Source organism: Bos indicus, chromosome 26 (assembly GCF_029378745.1).
Source record: "Bos indicus isolate NIAB-ARS_2022 breed Sahiwal x Tharparkar chromosome 26, NIAB-ARS_B.indTharparkar_mat_pri_1.0, whole genome shotgun sequence".
Lineage (NCBI taxonomy): Eukaryota > Metazoa > Chordata > Mammalia > Artiodactyla > Bovidae > Bos > Bos indicus.
In genome coordinates, this window is record NC_091785.1 from 44974935 (window position 1) to 44995416 (window position 20482).

General features: G+C 47.6%; 1 protein-coding gene across 1 annotated transcript in view; it reads right to left on the reverse strand.

Annotated features, from left to right (window-relative positions):
- The window catches only part of ADAM12 (ADAM metallopeptidase domain 12), a 394035-nt gene that overhangs the window by 33343 nt on the left and 340210 nt on the right, over positions 1-20482 (reverse strand). Inside the window, exons 15-19 of the mRNA XM_070781066.1 lie at positions 9989-10097; positions 9681-9879; positions 6957-7034; positions 4134-4242; positions 237-372 (exon numbers count right to left, since the gene is read on the reverse strand). Coding sequence (XP_070637167.1) covers positions 237-372; positions 4134-4242; positions 6957-7034; positions 9681-9879; positions 9989-10097 — 631 coding nt within the window. The remainder of the gene's footprint in view (positions 1-236; positions 373-4133; positions 4243-6956; positions 7035-9680; positions 9880-9988; positions 10098-20482) is intronic.

A 20482-nucleotide genomic window follows, 5' to 3' on the forward strand; every position in this document is an offset into this window, starting at 1 on the left:
AGGTTGGGGTGGGGAAAAACACACCAGTGGAATTCATCAACACCCTGCTTATTTATGTAATAAGCAGCGAATAGTTTGAGGAGAAAGCGAAGCGGGCAGCCAGTCCGGCAGAAACGTTAAAACCCCAGACCAACAGAAAATCTGACCCCTTCTTTGCTAAGGAAACACAATGATAAGCAGTTGGTCGCCTTCTTTCAAATGCCATTTCTTGAAAAGATGACCCCGACCCAGGGTACCTTAGCTTTTCGATGGTGTTTTTTTTATCTGTAAACAGCAGTCGTATCAACGTCTTCCTTTTGAGGTAAACCACACATCCAGCAGCAAGAAGACAGAGGATGGTGACCAGAATTCCTATCGTTAAACCCTGGTTATCTGAAACAAAGCACGTTCGACTCAGAGAACGAGGCAGTTACAGTGAAATATGGGGAGTATGAAATTGTGACATTTACGGCAAAATGAACTTGGAAGGAAAGACCAGAAATGCAGTGAGTAAATCCTTGAATGGTGTACGGATAAATTAGCTTTACTTCAAAGGTCGTGCTTGAGGTACAATCTGCCTCGCCATCATTCATTGCTGACAAATCTGGAACTTGCTAAAGGGGAATATAACCTGGCAGTTGGGACCACAGCTCTGGCCACATGGGCCCCCCGAGCGTGCCAACGGCAGGGGAACGGCGGTCAGAGAAAGTAACAGGGAGCTGTCACTGGCATCCCATCAGAACCAAAGTGAAGTGAAGTCAAAGTGCTAGTTGCTCAGTCGTGTCTGACTCTTGCGACCCCAAGGGACTGTAGCCCGCCAGGCTCCTCTGTCCATGGAATTCTCCAGGCATGAATACTGGAGTGGGTAACCATTTCCTTCTCCAGGGGATGTTCCCAACCTAGGGATCAAATCTGGGTCTCCTGCATTGCAGGCGGCTTTTTTTTTTTTTTTTTTTAACCATTAGATCCACCAGTGGCCCCCAAATTGAAGTCTTCCCAGCCCCAGTGACACTCTTTCAGTCTCTTTCCTTCTCTTATTCTTGGGGGTTGGAATCTGTTTTACTTTTGTTTTTTCAGTTTTTTTAGACCAAGATCTTACTTCTGGCTATCGTCAGATTGGAAGGTGAAAAAGAAAACTCTGTTTAAATGAAACACCCTTGGATTTTGTTTTGTTGTGTTAGGGACTTAAAACACAGCCTGTGGGGGGCAAACCCCCATCTCTGGGAGGATGCTGTTTACCTTCTCGAAGGAAGGATCCCCTTTTCTGTGACTTGATTCCATTTTGTTTAGTACAGAGACTCTAAGATTCCTCAAGGATGCAGAAAGGAAGGGAAAATCGAGCTATCGAGTTGGTTTGACTGCAGCTGCGGCCAAGGGCTGTCTGTGGAGGGCTCTGGGTGCCAGGAGTCGGGGGTTCACCAGGGCTGTGGGTTCCTTGGGAGCGCAGATCTCAGTTCACCGGTCTGTTCTCCCACCGGCTGCCAGGGTCTGTGTCACTTGGTAGGTGCCCCACAGTCCTTCTGGGCTGCTGCTGATGGCCGTGGTGGCAGCTTCTGTCACCCAGGCTGTCCTACCTCTGATCGGGATGTTTGGCTGGTTGGGAACCAGAGAAGCCGCTCCCACCCCAGGGGAGAAAGACTTCATACCCTGGTTCTGGACTTTGTCTTCAACTGACAAGTCCTACCAAGGATGTGTCTAAGGAAGACAATCAGTATAAGACTGTCTTGATTCACTTGTTCAGTGTTACTGGAAAAGCCTTGCTCTGGTTTCCCGGCTAACACGCACCTCTTTTGAGACTGAGCCGGCAGTCTAGGGGCCTCTGCTTAAGGTCCTATTATGTCTTAACACAGCTCATTAAAAAGGCTTCCCTGTCCTTCACCATCTCCCAGAGCTTGCTCAAACTCATGTCCATCGAGTTGGTGATCCCCTCCAACCATCTCATCCTCTGTCGTCCCCTTCTCCTCCTGCCTTCAATCTTTCCCAGCATCAGGGTCTTTTCCAATGAGTCAGTTCTTCGCATCAGGTGGCCAAAGTATTGGAGTATAGTTTCTAGTTTCCTCAAATCAAATCCCTACGTCTTCAACTGATCAGTTATTAAACACTGGCAGGAGCAGCTGGCGCCTGGCAGATGCTGGAGAGATACTAGCTTCAGGGACTTCTGAGCCCCGGTCACGTGGGTGGCTGCATTGAAGAGTAAGACCCGTGGTGTGTGGCCTTCCCTGTGTAACCCTTGGCCGGCTTCTCAAGGCCCCTCTTTTGTAGGTGTTTTGGGGGGAAGAAATTAAACCTATTTTATGAAATGATGGCAATAGTGGATGAGTTTGGCTCTTCAGTTATTTTCATTTAAACAATATTCTTACCCGGTACAATGAAGAGTTAGTGACTCCGTGGGTTTGCCATGTTTTGGCAGCTCCCAACCCTGAGACCCACTGGGGCCCACACTAAAAAGACACTCAGAGCATGTGGCCTGTCTCCCACCATCCTCTCCAATTCCTTGAACATCTGGTTCACTTGAATGTGGATGGAACATTCACATTCTGATGTGGCAGGGTTTCTGATGCATTAAAAACGAAAACCCTGATGTTTTTGAACTCTTAATGGCCAATTTGAAATTTAAGTTGCAGCTGAGAGGCCAGCCATCAAGGCATGGATGGCAGTGAGGAACAGGGAGGCTGGGCCAGACCCAGCTTATTATCCCCTGGGATGGACATGCGCTAAGAGACGAGACCTGGAGGCCCTTTGACTACCTGTTGCGGGGCCAGGCTGAGAGGGCAGAACCCTGGGCGCCCTTGGAAGCAGCATTGAGACTCGTCCCACCTTTCAGTACAGGGATGACCAGAAGTTCCCTTCCCTTCCTCACAACACGACACTGCCTTCTCTAGATGTGCCTGCTTGGAGGGGCTCTCCTACCTGGCCCTGCAGAGCAGTGTTGTGTCTGTTGTCATGGAAACACCGGCCAAGCCACAGATTCAACCCCACCCATCACTGCAGGACATACAACTTCCTCCGTCAGCCACTGACTGAGTGCCCCGGGGGCTCAGGTGGGCGCTAAGGTGGCAACACAAGTGTATTTGGGCAGTTCCTGCCCACCCTGCCCCTGACTCCCCAGCAGGGCTCATGGTGGGCTCTCTGCACCACTGGACTTGCTGCTTCCACTTCAAAGGGGGCGTCACCCTGGCTTGCCTCCTCACTGGCTGCCAATCTCTCAGAGAAGACGGCCCTGAGCTAGGAGACCACTTCTCATCTCTGGGGAGACAAGAACTGATGATCCCAGCACAGCGGCCCTTGGGGGTCTCTAGATGGGTAGACCTATGTCTCAATCTTAGCTGTGTGACTCTGTGAAAGTTATTTAACTTCTCTGAGCTTCAGGTCCTTTGTATGTAAAGAAAGAAGAAGAAGAATGCCCACTTTCATAAGGGTTCAATTAATGCCTGAAAAACATGAAGCCTGGTGCCCGTAGGGAACAACAGCTCAGCAACGGTGACTGCTGGGCTGGGCCCAGTCCCTTTATGAAGAGGATGGCATCTTTCTAGTAAGAGCTTTAAAAGGCACTTGACTTCACAACTCTTGGCCTCAGTAAACAAGGCTGGCCTTGACCAAGCAGTTTGAACCTCCAACCACGAGGTGCACACTCACTTGGCAGTTTGTGGTAGAATGACCTTAACTGAGAAAATATCACAGGCTGAGTGTGTGCTCAGTCGCTCAGTCATGTTCGAATCTTTGCGACCCCATGGATGGTAGCCCGCTAGGCTTCTCTGTCCATGGGATTCTCCAGGCAAGAATACTGGAGTGGGTTGCCATTTCCTTCTCCAGCGGATCTTCCTGACCCAGGGATTGAACCTGCATCTCCTGCATTGGCAGGTGGATTCTTTATCACTAGCGCCACCTGGGAACCTGGAAACCTCAGCCTCTGAGCAAAGCAGAGCGAGGAGTCTCTGCAAAGATCAGGGAAGGATGAGAGAGGGTCTGGAAACAGGGGCCTCGGCCTGTGTCAGGTCACCTGGACCTGTGGGGTCCCCACCGGGTTTCCAGCTGTGCACCCACCCAAGGGCTGGCGGGTCCTCTGTCCTGCCTGCAATGGTCCCCCGAGGGCCCGGCTTCCCGTGCCCCTCGGGAGCTCGGCCCACTCCCCGGGACACGCTGTCACCACTAACCTGCTTGCCGGACGGGGCCGCTGTCCGTGCTCCCTCCGAAGCCAAACCTGTCACAGAAGGGAGGTGCCCAGTGGGGCTCGCAATGGCAGTTCTTCCTGTTGTTGCACACCTTTTGGGCAGAGGGGGACAAAGACACCAAGAGGGAGGCAGGGTTAGGATGTGTCTCCACCTGGGGCAGCGCCAAGTCTCTGAGCCCTAACTGAGCCCCATAGCGAAGCAAAGGCCCTGTGGTCAGTGCCCCCACCACATGGAGGCAGCCAGACTCTGGACACACCACTTCGAGGATCCACCCTGCACCCAGCACCACACCAGTCGAGAGCCTGAGGCTGCAAATATAACAGAATCTGCTGTTGTTACATCAGCAGCTGTTGAGAGAAAGATGGAGACCATCAGGGCTCACCGGCCCCCTCCCACCTCTTTTCTGTCTCAATTTCCAGGTGCCTCTTTTTGGTTCCAGGAAACCCTCCCAATCTGGCTGAGATGAGAAGACCTCTCAGTAGTGAGAAAGGGACCCTGCTACTGGGACATGAAATCCATGCCCTTGGGCATCAAGGGTCTGACAACCCCGGGCAACTTCAGACAGGGTGCTAGGGGAGGCTGGGTGACTCGGGGTCCCACAGCAGTCTGACGGCCAGGCCTCCTGCTCCCCCTGATGCCCACAAGGTACCGCCTCCCCAAAGTCTGCTCTGATTCCTTCAGCAGACACTCCGGAGGGCTGGTCCCAGCTCCTACCCCGCTGAGTGGTGGACACAGCCAGCAGTGAACTGTGTCCTGGTGAAATAAGAGGATGATGGCTCTGGTCCCAAGCGAAAGGGCTGCTCAAGAAGGTGGGAGGGGTGGCTTTGCTCTTGGTGGGCTCTGAGGCTCCACAGAGGGGCCAATGCTTGCTCACCCTGTGATCCAGGGCGACTGATGCCACCTGTGATGACATTCTACTTGTTGCTGGTATGTATTATGGTACATGGATCTGACTGAACTACTACAGGAACCAATGGAAAATGATTATGAAAACAAGAGGGAATCCTTTCTAGAAAGACAATGAGACTGAATGCTTTGGGAATGCTGTATGGCAGGTAAGGCCCTAAAAAGGACTTTGGACAAATTTGGAATGGGAAGGACAACTGAAAAACGATCGGGAAAAGCTGCAAAATAAAGGATTCCTCATTCAGGTTGCTCGTGAGTGTTGCAGTTTCCCTTGCACTTAGAAAAGCAAACGGCACATCGTGGATGGCGCGCTTTGGGTGGTTCTGTGTAAGGAAGTCAGGGCTGAGCTCCCATCCTGCAGGCTTCAGCTTCACGTCAAAATACTGCTGGATGGGGCCAAACCCACGCTTTCACGTTTTTAAGGCACATTAAATGTTGGGGTGTATATCTCATTTGTGATGTTTCCCAGGTTGTGATGAGTCAACCACAGTCAACATCGACAAACCCAGATGCTTCCAACAAGAAGGCCAACAGTCAGGAAAGCCCGTGATAAGTGAGAAAGTACATTTCTATGAAGCTCACATGAAGCAGAATGAACTGTCACGAGCACCGCCCAGACTGCCTGGAGTCTGAGTGTCCTGCCGTTTCCCCAGAGACCCTGCGGCTGGGGCACCACCCCTGGGATTCAGGCACTATCTCCTGCTGTGAACCACAGTCAGGGGCCCTCTGGACGGCTTGTGGCAGAGAGATTATAGCCCCGACAACTGCCCCCCTACCCCAGAGGGGCTGCTGGTGAGCCTGGCCTTGCTAAGGAAAGGGTTGGGGTCTAGCTGTTACTTGTTCCCAAGTCATGGCAGCTGCTCAGCCCCCAGGCAATGCGGGCCTTTCCTCTCCACTGTGTGGATGGGATGCCAGGGATGCTGGAAGGTCAGGAGTCCAGGCTCCCTGATCCAGCATTGCTGCTCACTGGCCACCTAACGTTGGATGTGTCACTACCCCCACGTGGGTCTGGACTCCATCATCAGTCAGATAATGAGGCTGCACTAGATCATTCCCTCCAGCCATTAGGAAGAAGTCTACGATCCAATGAAGACACAGAAAGACTGCGTTTTATGCTGACAGTCAGCTACGCTCACCACCAACAAACCTATCTGAGGTGACACTGCAATCCCTCATGGTTACAGCACAAAAGTAATCTTATGCAAACCTCCATAATTCTGTGTTAGAATCATTGGCAAGTGTCTGCAAGTTTTAAAAATAGAATTTGAAGCACCATTTCTGCAGAAAAGGCTTCAGAAAAACAAATGAACCATTGGCATAGCTAATCAAGATTAATATGATTCCATTGGAAATAATTAAGCCCATCAGGAAAAATAAATTAGGTTTTGAACAATTAGAATCCTCCCCTCCCCCAAATCCTCTGAACTAAAACAACAGCCTTCTTTAGTTGAAACCCACTGTATGTGATTTCAAGAGCATGTGGTCAGTATGTGCTGTCTTCTTTGTTTTAATTGCTTTTGGAAATATTTCAGTTCAGACACATATTCTGAATCTTGGTTGTGAGAGAGACAGCTCCGTTTGAAACGCTAATGAAAAACTCTTCATGAAGGAAGGTTAGTGTTAAAATTACTTTGAAGATGACAAAGTCCTTTCAAAAAAATCCAGAACGTCAATTTAAAAGATAATTACCGCTCAATCTGATTTTCTTTGTTAAATAAAATCCCATTTCTTATGCCATGTAAAGGTCAAAGAAAATGAATGTCTTCAGAAGAAAATAATACTGAGGAGACAGTGCTATGTTTTTACAAAGTGATGGATGGCGGAAATCCTTTACAAAGGAATGATTTAGTGCTGAGCTTAATTATGGGCTGGCTACATGAAGGCAGTTCACCTACTTACCCCCCTGCCGTGGCACTGCACTGCACACTCATGCACACCAAAGACACTGACGTTCTGACACCGACGATTCAGGCAGATCTGGAGAAGGAGGGAGGCATAGTAAATATCCATGTCCACCTACAAACACACACACATGCATCTGTGTATTAAAGAACAGAGGAATGGATAAGGAAGATGTGGTACATATACACAATGGAATACTACTCAGCCACGAAAAAGAACGAAATAATGCCATTTGCAGCAGCCAGGATGGAGCTAGAAATTGTCACACTGAGTGAAGTCAGACAGGGAAAGACAGATATCATGCGATATCACTTATATGTGGAAACTAAAGAAAAAGGTAAAGATGACTTTACCTACCAGAAAGAAATAAGAGTCACAGATATGTAGAAAACAAGCTTATGGTTACCAGCGGGTAAGGGTGGGGGAGTGATAATTGGGACATTGGGTTTGACATTACACACTATGATGTATACAATAAATAACAATAAGGACCTACTATATACATATATATAGCCCAGGGAACTCTACTCAATACTCTGTCATGACCTACATGGGAAAAGAATCAAAAAAGGGTGGATCTATGTATATGTGTAACTGATTCATTTTGCTATACATCTGAAAGTAACACAACTTTGGAAATCAACCGTACTCCAACACAAATTAAAAAACAAAAAGCAAAAGCAAAGAAAAACTCCAGGAAGACCATCTTTCAGTTAACGCACATGGCAGAGTGGTGCTCTCTGCATAGACTGGGCATAGGTTCTGATGTCCACCTCCAAATTCAGCCCGTTCCAAGACTCACATCAATGTGCACATCATGGGAGTCTTCTATCTTCATGGCAGGTTATATGGTTTTGGGCAACTCTGAAATTATGGTAACCGATTTCCTCATGACTTTTGTTTGGAGCTTGCAACAAAATCTACATATCGCAGCATTTTTGCCCTCATTTTTTCTCTACTATTAAAAGATATAGGAGAGAACAGAACAGCCTAGTCCTTCACCTGGGCCAACAGAGACTCAAAGACTCCAGGAACCCAGGGTCCGAGAATCTTGCAAGGGAGATAGTAAAATATGGGAACTTTCCCCAAATGCTGACTGACAAGCATTATCGTTGATGACATAAACCATCAACAGAAATGCTCAACAGAGGAGAACAGACGCTTCCCTTGTATTTATCAAGCCTCTGCAGAGGCAGTAATTTGCTAAATGATACTGGGCTGGTTGAAAGAATTTAGTCTCATTTCAAAGGTGCATAATATAGTCCAGACTCATGGGATCAGGCTCTTTATCTCCCATAAAATGTTACAAATTGGTGGAGTCAAAGGAAGAAAAGTCGAATTTTTCGATTACAGAAGTATTTTTAATCAAGTAGGACCTTCCGATGAGACATTGACCATCTGACCCCAGCAGCTTATCTAAGGCAAGATGAATGCCCTGAGAAAGAAGTGCTGGTTGAAGTGGCTCTCAGGGCTGGTGGGGTCGTGGCCAAGGGGACTGGCACATTTCTGCTGATAAAAGAAACTGTCTGGGGTTGCAATGAGCACAGCAGGACCCCAGGCAGAATCACAGCGGATGGGTGCTGCCCCCTCACAACGCATGGCCCAGGCTCAAAGATGGCTTTCAAAGAACTGGAGCTCTGCAGGAAGGAGATGAAAGCACATTTAATTTTGCACATGAAGTGAAAAGCTCACTGATAAATTGAGTCCTTGGAATTTCAGTGTTCAGATGCACCTGGCCTTGGTTGTTCAAATCACCGTTTAAGTGGTGTCATTCTAATGTCAAGACTTGAATATAAATGAATGTGTGTGATTAAGGAGATACCCAGAATGTATAATGTGTTTCGCATATCATCCTGTTTCCTTAAGGATAAAGCATTGATGGCCTGTGAGGGAAGGGGGTGGGGTGGGGAGGAGGGGACTCCTGCCCTGGGGACCCAGCTGCAGGAGCTGGCTCAGAACCTTTTCTTTCTGCTCTGTGACCTCCTGTTAGTAATGGTTTCATATTCATTTTGAAAACGGGGCCCTAATCAAAGCATCTTCCTTCCTAAAATGTTAATTATTAACTTGCGATCATTCAGTCTGATGAGAAACTTTAGTGGGGGAAAAGAATCAATGTGGAAGATTGTGAAAATCTCAATTGTTTTTTTTTTTTAATCACTGTGCACTTTATTCCTAACCTCCCTCCCCAAATATCTCAGTCTACCTTTCCCCCTTGTCTCCAAAAGAACCCCCTTTGGCTTTAAGCTTATCTCATCTCCTCCCCTCTCCTGTCCCTCTGTGGGGGTCTCTGAAACTAAATCTGACTTCCCATTCTGTCCAGGTGAGAACAAGTCCCTACTGTGCCAAAAACCCAGACCACATTTCCAAGAACAATATAATACGCTGCTGTGTTTCCTTCCAGAGTAATTTCCTGGCTGGAAACTCGCATAACACCCAGAGTGTAGAAAAGACTTCTTAACACTGAAGGGCTGAGAAAACAAGCTCAATTTCCCCAAATCTGCGATTTCCCCAAATCTGCATCTCAATGGTCGGACGAGGAGCTAGGATTTGCTTATTTATTCTTTTCCTTCTAGGTGCAAAGAACTGGATTTTAGAGGCAGCATTCTGAGAAGTGGATTTTGAAAAACAAACCATCCCTGTAACTCAGGTCTCGAACAGGACGTTTCTCAGTGGGTCCTTCCAGACTCACATTTGTGATGCAAGGGAGCATTTCGGGCTTACTTTTCCATCTGCGCACTTTGTGCCGGCAAGCACGAGCCCCGGGTCCGGCAAGTCATCACCCAAGTACACGTGGGTTCCACGGCACAGAATCCGGCCTCCTTCCTGCAGGGGGATATTCGTTTCTATGGAAACGGCATTGGTACCAATGACTGGTCGGCTGGCACCTCCTTGACACTGGATTTTTCCACACTTGGCGTCTCTGGAAAGGCAAGAACAGACAGTCCTCAAAGAGGGAAAGTGTGGAAGCAGCCCTAAGTGATCTAGGAGGTTCAAAGTTGTGGCGTGGTCAGGACACGGACCCCCCGTACCTCATCGCGCACTTGGCAAAGGAGCTCTTGGAATCTTTGCCGCAGTTGCCATAAGGGTCACCTGCGGAGTTGACTCTCTCAAAGCAGATCCCAGGGGCAGGTTTAGCACCTGAAACAGAAGCAAAGCAGCACTCTCACCTCCTGCAAGTGTTTGGGATAGTTTTCTTTGAACAGCCCTGGTGGTTCAGTTGGTAAAGAATCTACCTGCAGAGCAGGAGACTCGGGTTTGATCCCTGGGTTGGGAAGATCCCCTGAAGGAGGAAATGGCAACCCACTCCAGTATTCTTGCCTGGGAAATCCCATGGCCAGAGGAGCCTGGTGGGCTACAGTCCATGGGGTCGCAAGAGTTGCACACGACTTGGTAAACGAAACAATCTCCTGGCTTTCTAAAGGGAGATGGGCTCCAGTGTCCCGAGAAGTCTCACCTGGCATCTTAGCTGATGCCTGAGCCTGCTCAGCTCACAGCAGAGCTTGCGTCCCATCACTCCCTCTTCTGGAGGGCTGCTCTGCAGGCTCATGACATGTGCAACCTCTCAAGAGGTGAGGTCCGGCTCTGGGACCAGACCCGACCCCACACCAAGGCGCTGAGTGGCTGGCTGTGGTCAAACAAGGAGGCTTGCTTTCTTGAACAACTCCCACATAATTCTGGCGAAAAAATGCAAGCTAAAGCCGGCTCCAAGGAATAATGATGACTAATGAGAAGAAGCAATGAGAGGGGCAGACAGAAAGAGAGAGAACGTGCAAGGCAGAGATCGCACGCCCCGTTTGCAGCCCCACAAAGCTCCCTGTTGGAGCAAGCACCGGCTTCGACGAATGCCTATGTTGATCAGGCAGAGACTGCCCTCAGAGGCCATGAGACGTAAAACCTCCCAGTCCTTTCACACAGTAGGACAGTGCCCAGCAGAGGGGGATGTGGGAGCCAGAGAGCTCAGGAAACGGTCCTTTTTAGCACATCTTCCGGCCAAGGAAAGCGAGAACATGTACCTGGGGTTTGCGTTGCGGGAGCTCCACAGGACTCTAGAATGCTCTGCATAGTGGCATCTGCTGAGGACTACGTGAGAAATTCAGGCAAAGTTGCCTTGTCCTTCAGAGTAAGCTGTGCCCTGTGCTGTGTCCTGGGCCTGCCTTCCTTTCCACATGGGTATCCTATCTGGGCACTCCCTCTCACGTCTGCCAGGATGCCAACTTCCCAGAGCCCAGTTTTGCCTCCTGCCCTTCTCTGTATCCTGCTCTGGGGAGGCTCCATCGCCTTCCAAGATGACCATGTTGTGATGGGCAATGCTCCCCTTCTCCCAGGGATCAGATGCTGTTCTTATTATTAAAAAGTCCATCTTTCTTCAACCTGATTCCTCATCAGACATATTCAGCATCCCATTAAAACACACAACAAACAAACAGGCAGACAAATGAAACAAAGCCCGTGTAACAGTTGTGACCAGTCATGGGTTCAGCAGTTGATCTCTGCACTAAGCACCCCATCCTGGACCTCTCATTTCCCGTTCTCTGTTTTCTGGGGGGAAAAAAAGCATTTAAGAGAGGCCTCCCAAAGTCCTTCCAAAAGGCATTTACCTAAACTGGACACGTCTGACTCTTTGCGACCCCATGGACTGTAGCCCGCCAGACTCCTCTCTCCATGGAATTTTCCAGGCAAGAATACTGGATGGAGTGGGTAGTCATTCCCTTCTCCAGGAATCGAACCATCGAACCTATGTCTCCGGTGGCTCCAGCATTGCAGTCAGATTCTTTACCGCTGAGCCTCTGGGGAAACCCCAAATATGTATAACCGAATACTATTCAGGCTTTAAAAAGAAGGAAACTCTGCCATTTGAGACAATATGGATGAACCTGGAGGACATTATGCTGAGGGAAATAAGTCAGATACAGAAAGACAAATACTGCATGATCACAGAATCCAAAAAAGTTGAAACCATAGACGCAGAGGGTAAAAAGGTCATTGCCAGGGGCTGCAGGGAGCAGGCAAGAGGGAGATATTATTAGTCCAAGGATACAAAGTTTCAGTTACACAAAATGAATTCATTCTAGAGGCTGACTGTACAGCACGGTGACTATAGTTACTAATACTGCATTGTGTATTTAAAAATTTTCTAAGACAGTAAATCTTATCTGTTCAGTTTTCTCATCACATACACATATACACATAAAAGTAAATTAAGAGGGTGGGAGGAATAGTTTGGAGGTGGTGGATATGTTTACGGCATGGATTGTGGGCGTGATTTCAAAAGTGTATGCTTCTCTCCAAACCCATCACGGTGTGCACACTAAATATGCACAGCTTTTTGTATGCCAATCACAGCTCCATAAAATGGTTAAAAAAGCCTCTCTGTTTCCCACAGCACATCCCTTTCATCTGCAGTTTATTTTGACGCTGATCCGTTCTATTCTGTTGTATTGCTGTCACGGGAAATCTTATTTTTAGGCACAAGTGACCACTCACCCACAGTGAGTCTTCCGATTTTACTTTTTCCGTTTGCTCAGTGGGTGTGTGTTTAGGCTCTCCACAACCTAATTATCCATTCTGTTGCTTTTAAAAGTTCCTTTACCAGAATAAAGAAAGTGGAACCAGGAAGTCACATCTTGGGAACAGTAATTAAACACGTAATAAACGTGGGCTTGTCTTTTCTTAACCTGTGTTGTCAGCTGATCTCAGTGAACCTCCTAAACCAGCAATGATTCACGAGAACCAGTGTAGACGCCCAGCTGGACTGTGAGAGTCAAGATGCGATGGAGAGACTAAGCAGTCAGGAGTACTCAGCCAGAACAAAGAAGGCAGTCATGCCACTTGCAGCGACGTGGTGGGCCTAGAGACGGTCATACTAAATGAAGTCAGAAAGAGAAAGGCAGATACCAGATGATGCCACTTATGTGTGACATCTAAAATATGCCACAGACGAACTTACCTATAAAAGAGGAACAGACTCACAGGCATAGCGGACAGACTTCTCATCACCCGGCGGGGAGGAGTGTGGCGGGGGTAGGGGTGGATCGGGAGTTTGGGATTAGCCGACGCCAACGATTACATATAGAATGGATAAAGAACAGGTTATACTGTATAGCACAGTGAACCGTATTTGATATCTTATCATAAATCATGATGCAAAAGAAGATGAAAAGAACATCAATATACATATAATTGAATCACTTCACTGTACAGCAGAAATTAACATGACACTGTGAATCAACTATATTTCAATACAATAAATATTTAAAAAAAGAGTTCAGTAAGTAAACCATTCTCTCTGATGACTGATCTTTGGGGAAAACTGTGTTTTATATTCGTGCATTCACGAGATCTAAGAAAAACAAAAACAAACGTTGATCAAGTCCTTATTTCTTTTGGAAGGCCTCTTCATTTCTGATTTCTACAGTCACTGGTTGTGCTGCAGCGCTGGAAGGTCTAGGGCTTAACTGGTGTCAACCCTACAAACCAGGAGACCCCGGTCACGTTATGGGGAACTCCTGAGACGCTGTTCCCTTTGTACAATGAGGACAAGAACATCACCTGTCCTGAAGGTTCAGTGAGACCCCCAGGCTCTCAGTAAGCCTGTTTATACTGAGGACAGCCACCAGTCGTGGCGAAGGAGATGGCCTGACCCCGGATGTTAAAGATGGCAGAAGACATGAAGAGAGGAGAGCTCCTTGGAGCTGACCTCGTTTGCAACCCTACAAATGTAGGGAGCTACATTTGTAATGTTGCAAAAACTAGTTCAGGATGGTGTCAGTAGGGGCTTCATGCCTGTTTCCTTCCCAGAGGGTCATCCCCAGGGTCTAGTCCATCACAGGAAGCCAGTGAAGACTGTTGAATGATTGGGTATGTAACTCCTGGCCCCACCTTGGGAAATGAGAGGGAAGAAAGAGAATCTCCTCGATGGAAATTTTGGGAGGTTTTGTACATACTTTGCATGTTAAGTAAAAGTACAGTCATAGCTCAGTGAGAAATGGAACATTTCTTACCACGTCAGTAAACAAAGGATGTCCTAGTCATCAGTAACTGCAGCTGTCACTGATGCTGAGCTGGTGAACCCTCAGGGCACTCAGGATGTGAAAACACAGGATGCTGGCCCCAGATAGTTCAGGTCCATCACTCAGTCCTGTCCGACTCTTTGTGACCCCATGGACTACAGCATACCAGGCTTCCCTGTCCATTACCAACTCCCGGAGCTTACTCAAACTCATGTCCATTGAGTCAGTGATGCCATCCAACCATCTCATCTTCCCCAGATAGCTGAGGTGCATATCCAAGGATGATTTCAGCAAGCCCATCCTCTTACATATTCCCTTATATAGAAAAGCACGAAATCCCTCCACTCGAGATATCTTGCTTTCCTTTAATTAGCAATGACCTTTTGATGCTCAGACTACCTGCCCTTCATTGAAAAACTTCTATATAACCTGGATGCCCCTCCTCACCTCCTCAGAGCAGTTTTCTCAGGGTTACTTGAGATGTTGCTTCCCAGGGTTGAAAGTCCTAAAAATTCCCAGTGAATAAAGCATAATTTTCAACTTTTAAGTTGGGAGCATTTTAAAGTCGATATCAGGATGGCTCAGTGGTCAAGAATCAGCCTGCAAAGAAAGGGATTCAGGAGATGCAGACTGGATCCCTGGGTCAGGAAGATCTCCCTGGAGAAGGAAATGGCAACGTACTCCAGTATTCTTGCCTGGAGAAATCCCATGGACAGAGGAGCCTGGTGGGCTACAATCCGTGGGGTCACAAAGAGTCGGACACGACTGAGCACAGCACAGGGATCTCAGGTTCCCTCTACCCAACTCCTCTTCTCTTGTTTCAGTGAGTGGGGTTCCTGCTGCCCTGAGTCCTGTGCTCTTTCTGGGCGCTGCCCCAGCCAGCCTGGGCTGCCCCTCCAGAAGCTCATATCAGCACACAGGTTGCTGCCTCATTTTGAAAGAGGCAGCAGGAGTCCTCAAGCAAAGACACTTGAGTTTGATTTCCTTTCATTCCACTGAACCCTGGGAACACAGAGCGTCTTCCCTTGGAACTCCTTTCCTTGCCCTTAAACCAACAGACACAGTTGAAACGAATGGGGGCACTTTGGATCCCCAACGTGCCATTTGTTGGACCCCCCACTGTGAGGTATCGTGCTGGACACGGCAGGGAGTAGAAGCCATTCCTGGTCCGGGACGATCCTGCATGCCATGGAACAACTAAGCCTGTGCATCACAACCGCTGAGCTTGTGCTCCAGAGCCCGGGGACCACGATTACCGAGCACGCTTGCCAGCATACCGAAGCCCGTGTGCCCTGGAGCCCACGCTCTGCTACAAGAGAAGCCACCACAATGAGAAGCCCGAGCACAGCAACTAGACAGCAGCCCCGCTCGCAGCAACTAGAGAAGACTGCACAACAGCGAAGACCCAGCACAGCCAAAAATAAAGAAACAAGCCGGGTGGGGTTTGACCTGGAAAACCTATTCCACTCTGGGATGAATTTGCCCAGTGGCTCCAACAACACAGAGTTCTAAAGGTTAATTTTCTGGCTCTTGCAAGAAACTAGTCACTGTCTGTTTCCAAGAGGTTTACTCATCTCAGCTCTTCTCCAGAACTCAAGGGAGCAGGAGATGACACGACACACCTCGCTGATGAGGTATCGGCGGGGCGTGTCATCAACGGGCATAGCACCGACGCCGTTGGCCACAACGTGCCAAGGAAGCTCAGTCTGGATGCCTAGCGGGTCGTGATTTCATTGGCTACAGACACCTGGGGATAGAGCGATCTCTCTGTGAAGTCAGAGACCAGAATTACACCTGATCCTCTGTCATATACTCCAGGTTTTCATCTGGAGGATTAAGGGCAAGGACACTCTGATGGGTAGTTCGTGGTCAAACTCAATGGACAAGATCTTTCGCATCTCCATCCTCAAGCACTTAGGGATTGAAAATATTCAACTTTTATCTCATCAATACTCTGAAACTGCTGCTGTTTCAATGGAGCGGGGGGTGGGGGGGCTGGGGGAGGTGAGTGACAGAGGTCAGAGGAGGGTGGGGCAGAACCCTATTTATCACGCTGGTTCCATCCAGGTGAATAACACTTCTTACCCTGAAGTCTCCACGTTGGGATGAGAAGCCTTGCCTGAGAAACATGGATGTTTAAAGACAAGGGGGTTTACAGAGAAGGATAAATATCATGTGACATCCCTTCTATGTGGAATCTAAAAAGAAATGATACAAATGAACTTATTGACAAACCAGAAAGAGACTCACAAACTTAGGAGAATGAGATGATGGTTGCCAAGGGAAAGGATAGCTAGGGAGTTTGGGATGGACATGTACACACCACTGTATTTAAAATGGATAACCAACAAGGACCTACTGTATAGCACAGGAAGCTCTAACTTAGTGTTACGAGGCAGCCCTGGAGGAGGGGGGTTTCTGGGGGAAAATGGATCCGTGCGTATGTGTGTCTGAACCCCCTAGCTGTTCACATGAAATGATCACAACATTGTTAGCTGCACCCCAACACAAAATAAAAAGTTCAAAAAAAAAAAAAAAAAAAAAAGACGAAAGAGTTTAATAAGTGAAACTTAAATGAAAAAGTATCTAAGCAGTTGAAACTTGATCCAGATCACAGCATACTCTATTGCTGTTTCACCTCTGATCTCAGGCTATAGGACAGTGTCACACAAGGTTTGGGGCCACCTCCTGAGGCCAGCACGCCCCCAGCTAGAGGTGGGCACTGCTCAGTCCCACCTCTTGTGTCGGGGGGAGCGGTTTCCTCCACTGGTTTGGAGCAACCATAGAGATTTGTGAAAACGACTTGCAGAAAATGAGACTTCTGAAATTGTCTCATATCCCTTTTTCTAGGAACGGAAACCCCTTTTCTTATGGAAAATCCACTTTTTATGGTTCAAGCGGGGCTAATTTTCCCAACTAATGCCAAAAGCATGGGCATGAGATTCAAGTCTGGCCCCTGAGACTGCTCCATGTCACCAGTAATAAGTTTAGGTCAGTGATGGATACAGGACCAAAGCCAGTGCATCAGCATCTTCCTTGGAACCTGAGTGCTGGAGCCGGCTGGATGAGGGGCCGGGGCTGCTTTGCTCCTGGGACCGCTGACCGTGGCCGTGTCCTTTAGGGTCTCCCCCATTACTACTCTCCCTTGAGCCTGGGGACCCCCTGCTCTCATTTGCCTTGGAGGGCTGTCCCCACCTTCCATCCATCACATTTGCCTTTTGCAATGTTTGAAGGCTCTGGTCTCACTGTAAACCCCCCTGTGGACTGAAAAGGTGCCTCAGGCCTGTACAGAGCAGGTGTGTCCCAAGAATGAATGAATGAAAACCAGAGGGAACGCAATTCAGGGAAAGCACATCCTGTCTCTACCCCACTCCCTGTAGGAAGTCAGTTGTGGTTCCCTCAGAACAAAGCATCTTGGGTAAATAAACACAGTTTCCTGGTCTGCCTTGTCTGGGTCCTCACTTATTTATTTACATCAAGTGAAGTATTACCATGCTGGCTTCCCTCATAGCTCAGTTGGTAAAGAATCCACCTGCAAAGCAGGAGACCCTGATTTGATGCCTGGGTTGGGAAGATCTGCTGGAGAAGGGATAGGCTACCCACTCCAGTATTCTTGGGCTTCCCTGGTGGCTCAGCTGGTAAAGAATCCGCCTGCAATGCAGGAGACCCTGATTCGATTCCTGGGCTGGGAAGATCTCCTGGAGAAGGGGAAAGGCTTCCCAACTCCAGTATTCTGGCCTGAGAAATCCATGGACTGTATAGTCCATGGGGTCGCAGAGTCAGACACGACTGAGTGATTTTCACTTTCATCCTTTTCACTTAAGAGGAAAGAAGATATAAAGTCACAAAAAGACATTTTACTTCCTGGAAAGGTAAACTGTCATTCCCTCAACGTTTAGACACATTAAAAAGAATTCTATAAGCAAGGAAACCAGAAAGGGGGCTCCATGTCACCAGTAATAAGTGGGAGTAGACACAGCTCCTACAGTTGAAAAAAGCATCATTATAGGAAACAGACTAGAAGACGCAAACCAAGAACAACTTCCTGAGCACCCTTACCACTGGGACCTGCAGACACCAGGAAGGACAGTCAAGAGTGTGGAACCAGCCAGCCGGCGTTTATCTTAGAGACAGAGGGCTCAATAATTGAAAATGTGTAAATGACGTCTATCTGCTAGTAAGATGTTATAAAGGTACAGATCTGACTTCAAAGTTGCTGCACGTAAAGACGTCTGTCTTCATGAAGACAGGAGACTTCATATCTGTCTCATGAAAAGAAGTGACAGGTTTTCTTATCACTACTATATTACATCAATTTACAGCCTTTGAATTTTTAATAATGGAACACTTAGATGTTCTGCTATTATCAAAAGATGAAATTTAGCCTTTCAGAAGGATTTTTGACATCATCCTGCATTTTATCATTCTATAAGAAGTGATGGAGTTTAATTACCACCTTTATCTTCAGAGTGATATAACTTGTGATTTGGAAGTTTCCTATGTCATTATGTCTTTTGAAAGAGAGATGATGACATCTCGTATTAAGCCCACAATTTATGTGATCTAATCTTTCTTTAGGGTTTTCCCTTGTGGCTCAGGGGTAAAGAATCTGCCTGCCAATGCCGGTTTGATCCCTGGATTGGGAAGATCCTCTGGAGAAGGAAATGGCAACCCACTCCAGTATTCTTGCCTGGGAAATCCCATGGACAGAGGAGCCTGGTGGTGGACCATAGTCCATAGGGTCGCAAAAGAGTCGGACACGACTTAGCGACTAAACAACAACATTTCCTTAAAATGAGTCCGTGATGCAAATACAGGTCCCCAATTCAGTTGCGTTGGCTCCTCCTCCCTGGGGTCACTAACATCCCTGCCCCTGTTGCTAATTCCACAAAGGCATCTTCACAAGTGACCGCAGCCTGCTTGTCCTCCCCGTCCTCCCTCTGCTTCTCTTCTCCACACTGACCTTCACCTCCGTGGAAAAACAGAGCCCCAGCAAATACATTCTCTCATTTCCTTCTTGCACAACGGAACAAAAAAGAGACTTGCCTGCCTCCTAAACAGTATGACTCTTGGCAAGATCACTCTTCTTCCCACTTGTAGCCTGATGCTGTGGATGTTTGGAAATGTACCGTTCCTGGTGTGTTGTCATAAAGTCATTTAAACCAGCCCTGCCGGGCTTCCCTGGTGGTGCGGTGGTAAAGAAGCCACCTGCCAGTGCGGGAGATACGGGTTCCACTCCTGGTCCGGGACGATCCCGCATGCCGTGGAACAACTAAGCCTGCGCACCACAACTGCTGAGCTTGTGCTCCAGAGCCCGGGGACCACAGTTCCCGAGCACATGTGCCACAGGACTGAAGCCCGTGTGCCCTGGAGCCCACGCTCTGCTACAAGAGAAGCCACCACAATGAGAAGCCCGAGCACAGCAACTAGAGAGCAGCCCCGCTCGCAGCAACTAGAGAAAAGCCTGCACAACAGCGAAGACCCAGCACAGCCAAAAATAAAATAAATTTAAAAAGTAAAAATAAACCAGCCTTGCAGATAAACACTGCAGAGGTACCGGCCCGTAAAAATCGTCTCACCAGCTCACACCACATCAATCAGGTGACGCTATTTTCTGGTGAGTGATAAAATAGATAAAACTAAGATAATTTCAGGATTTCCTTGATGCAGATTGTTTGTGGCTCTACACACACAGTTATCTGCAAGATTAACTTCCAAGTAACGTTTTCAGTTATCATGCTAGTGCTTCACATAAACAACATTGGCAAAAGTAAATTTTCTGCCTGAAGAAACATATCCAGCTGTATTTCAGAAGGAAATGTTTAAGGTCATGTCGCATTGACAGAAAATCTTTGTGGCTATTAAGCCTGAAGCGGACAGAGGGCTAAATACAAGGTCCGGTTTGAGCTGCAGGTAACATTTACGTGTTTGACATTAACTGATAAAGTCTTGAGATTCAAGATTTGTGGGAGAAGCATCAGTGGGGGAAAAAAATGTCAATTCCAAGCCGACAAGGATACCATTGTTGAATAATCGTTAATTATTAATGTTAATAATCGTTAATAATCAATAATGATATCAATATCAATAATATCAATAATCAATAATAACGTTAATAGTCATTAATAATCAATAATTATTGTTGAATAATCGTCAGGAAAGCAAGCAGATGAACAACTCTCACAAAAAGTATTCTAAAACTATATTACTTTGCTTGTTAGGAGTTGCAGGCATATGTTTTGAATTTTCTATCATTTTGTTTGTAGAAAGATTTGCAAGAGGATTATTTTATTGAAATATAAGGCTGGATTGAGAAACGTCCCTCTCAAAGGAATTAGTTAGTTGGGAGGAAGGGCTTCCACTGGCCAGCGTTTAGGTAGCCAGATCTGGGGAGTAACTGATGACTGTTTCCTGAATGTAACAGATGATGCTGGCCAAGTTACCGGGATGCCAGCGGCAGGGGCTGGCAGAGCAAGTACCCTAGATTTCTGAGTCACTGGGCTTCCTAGGGGC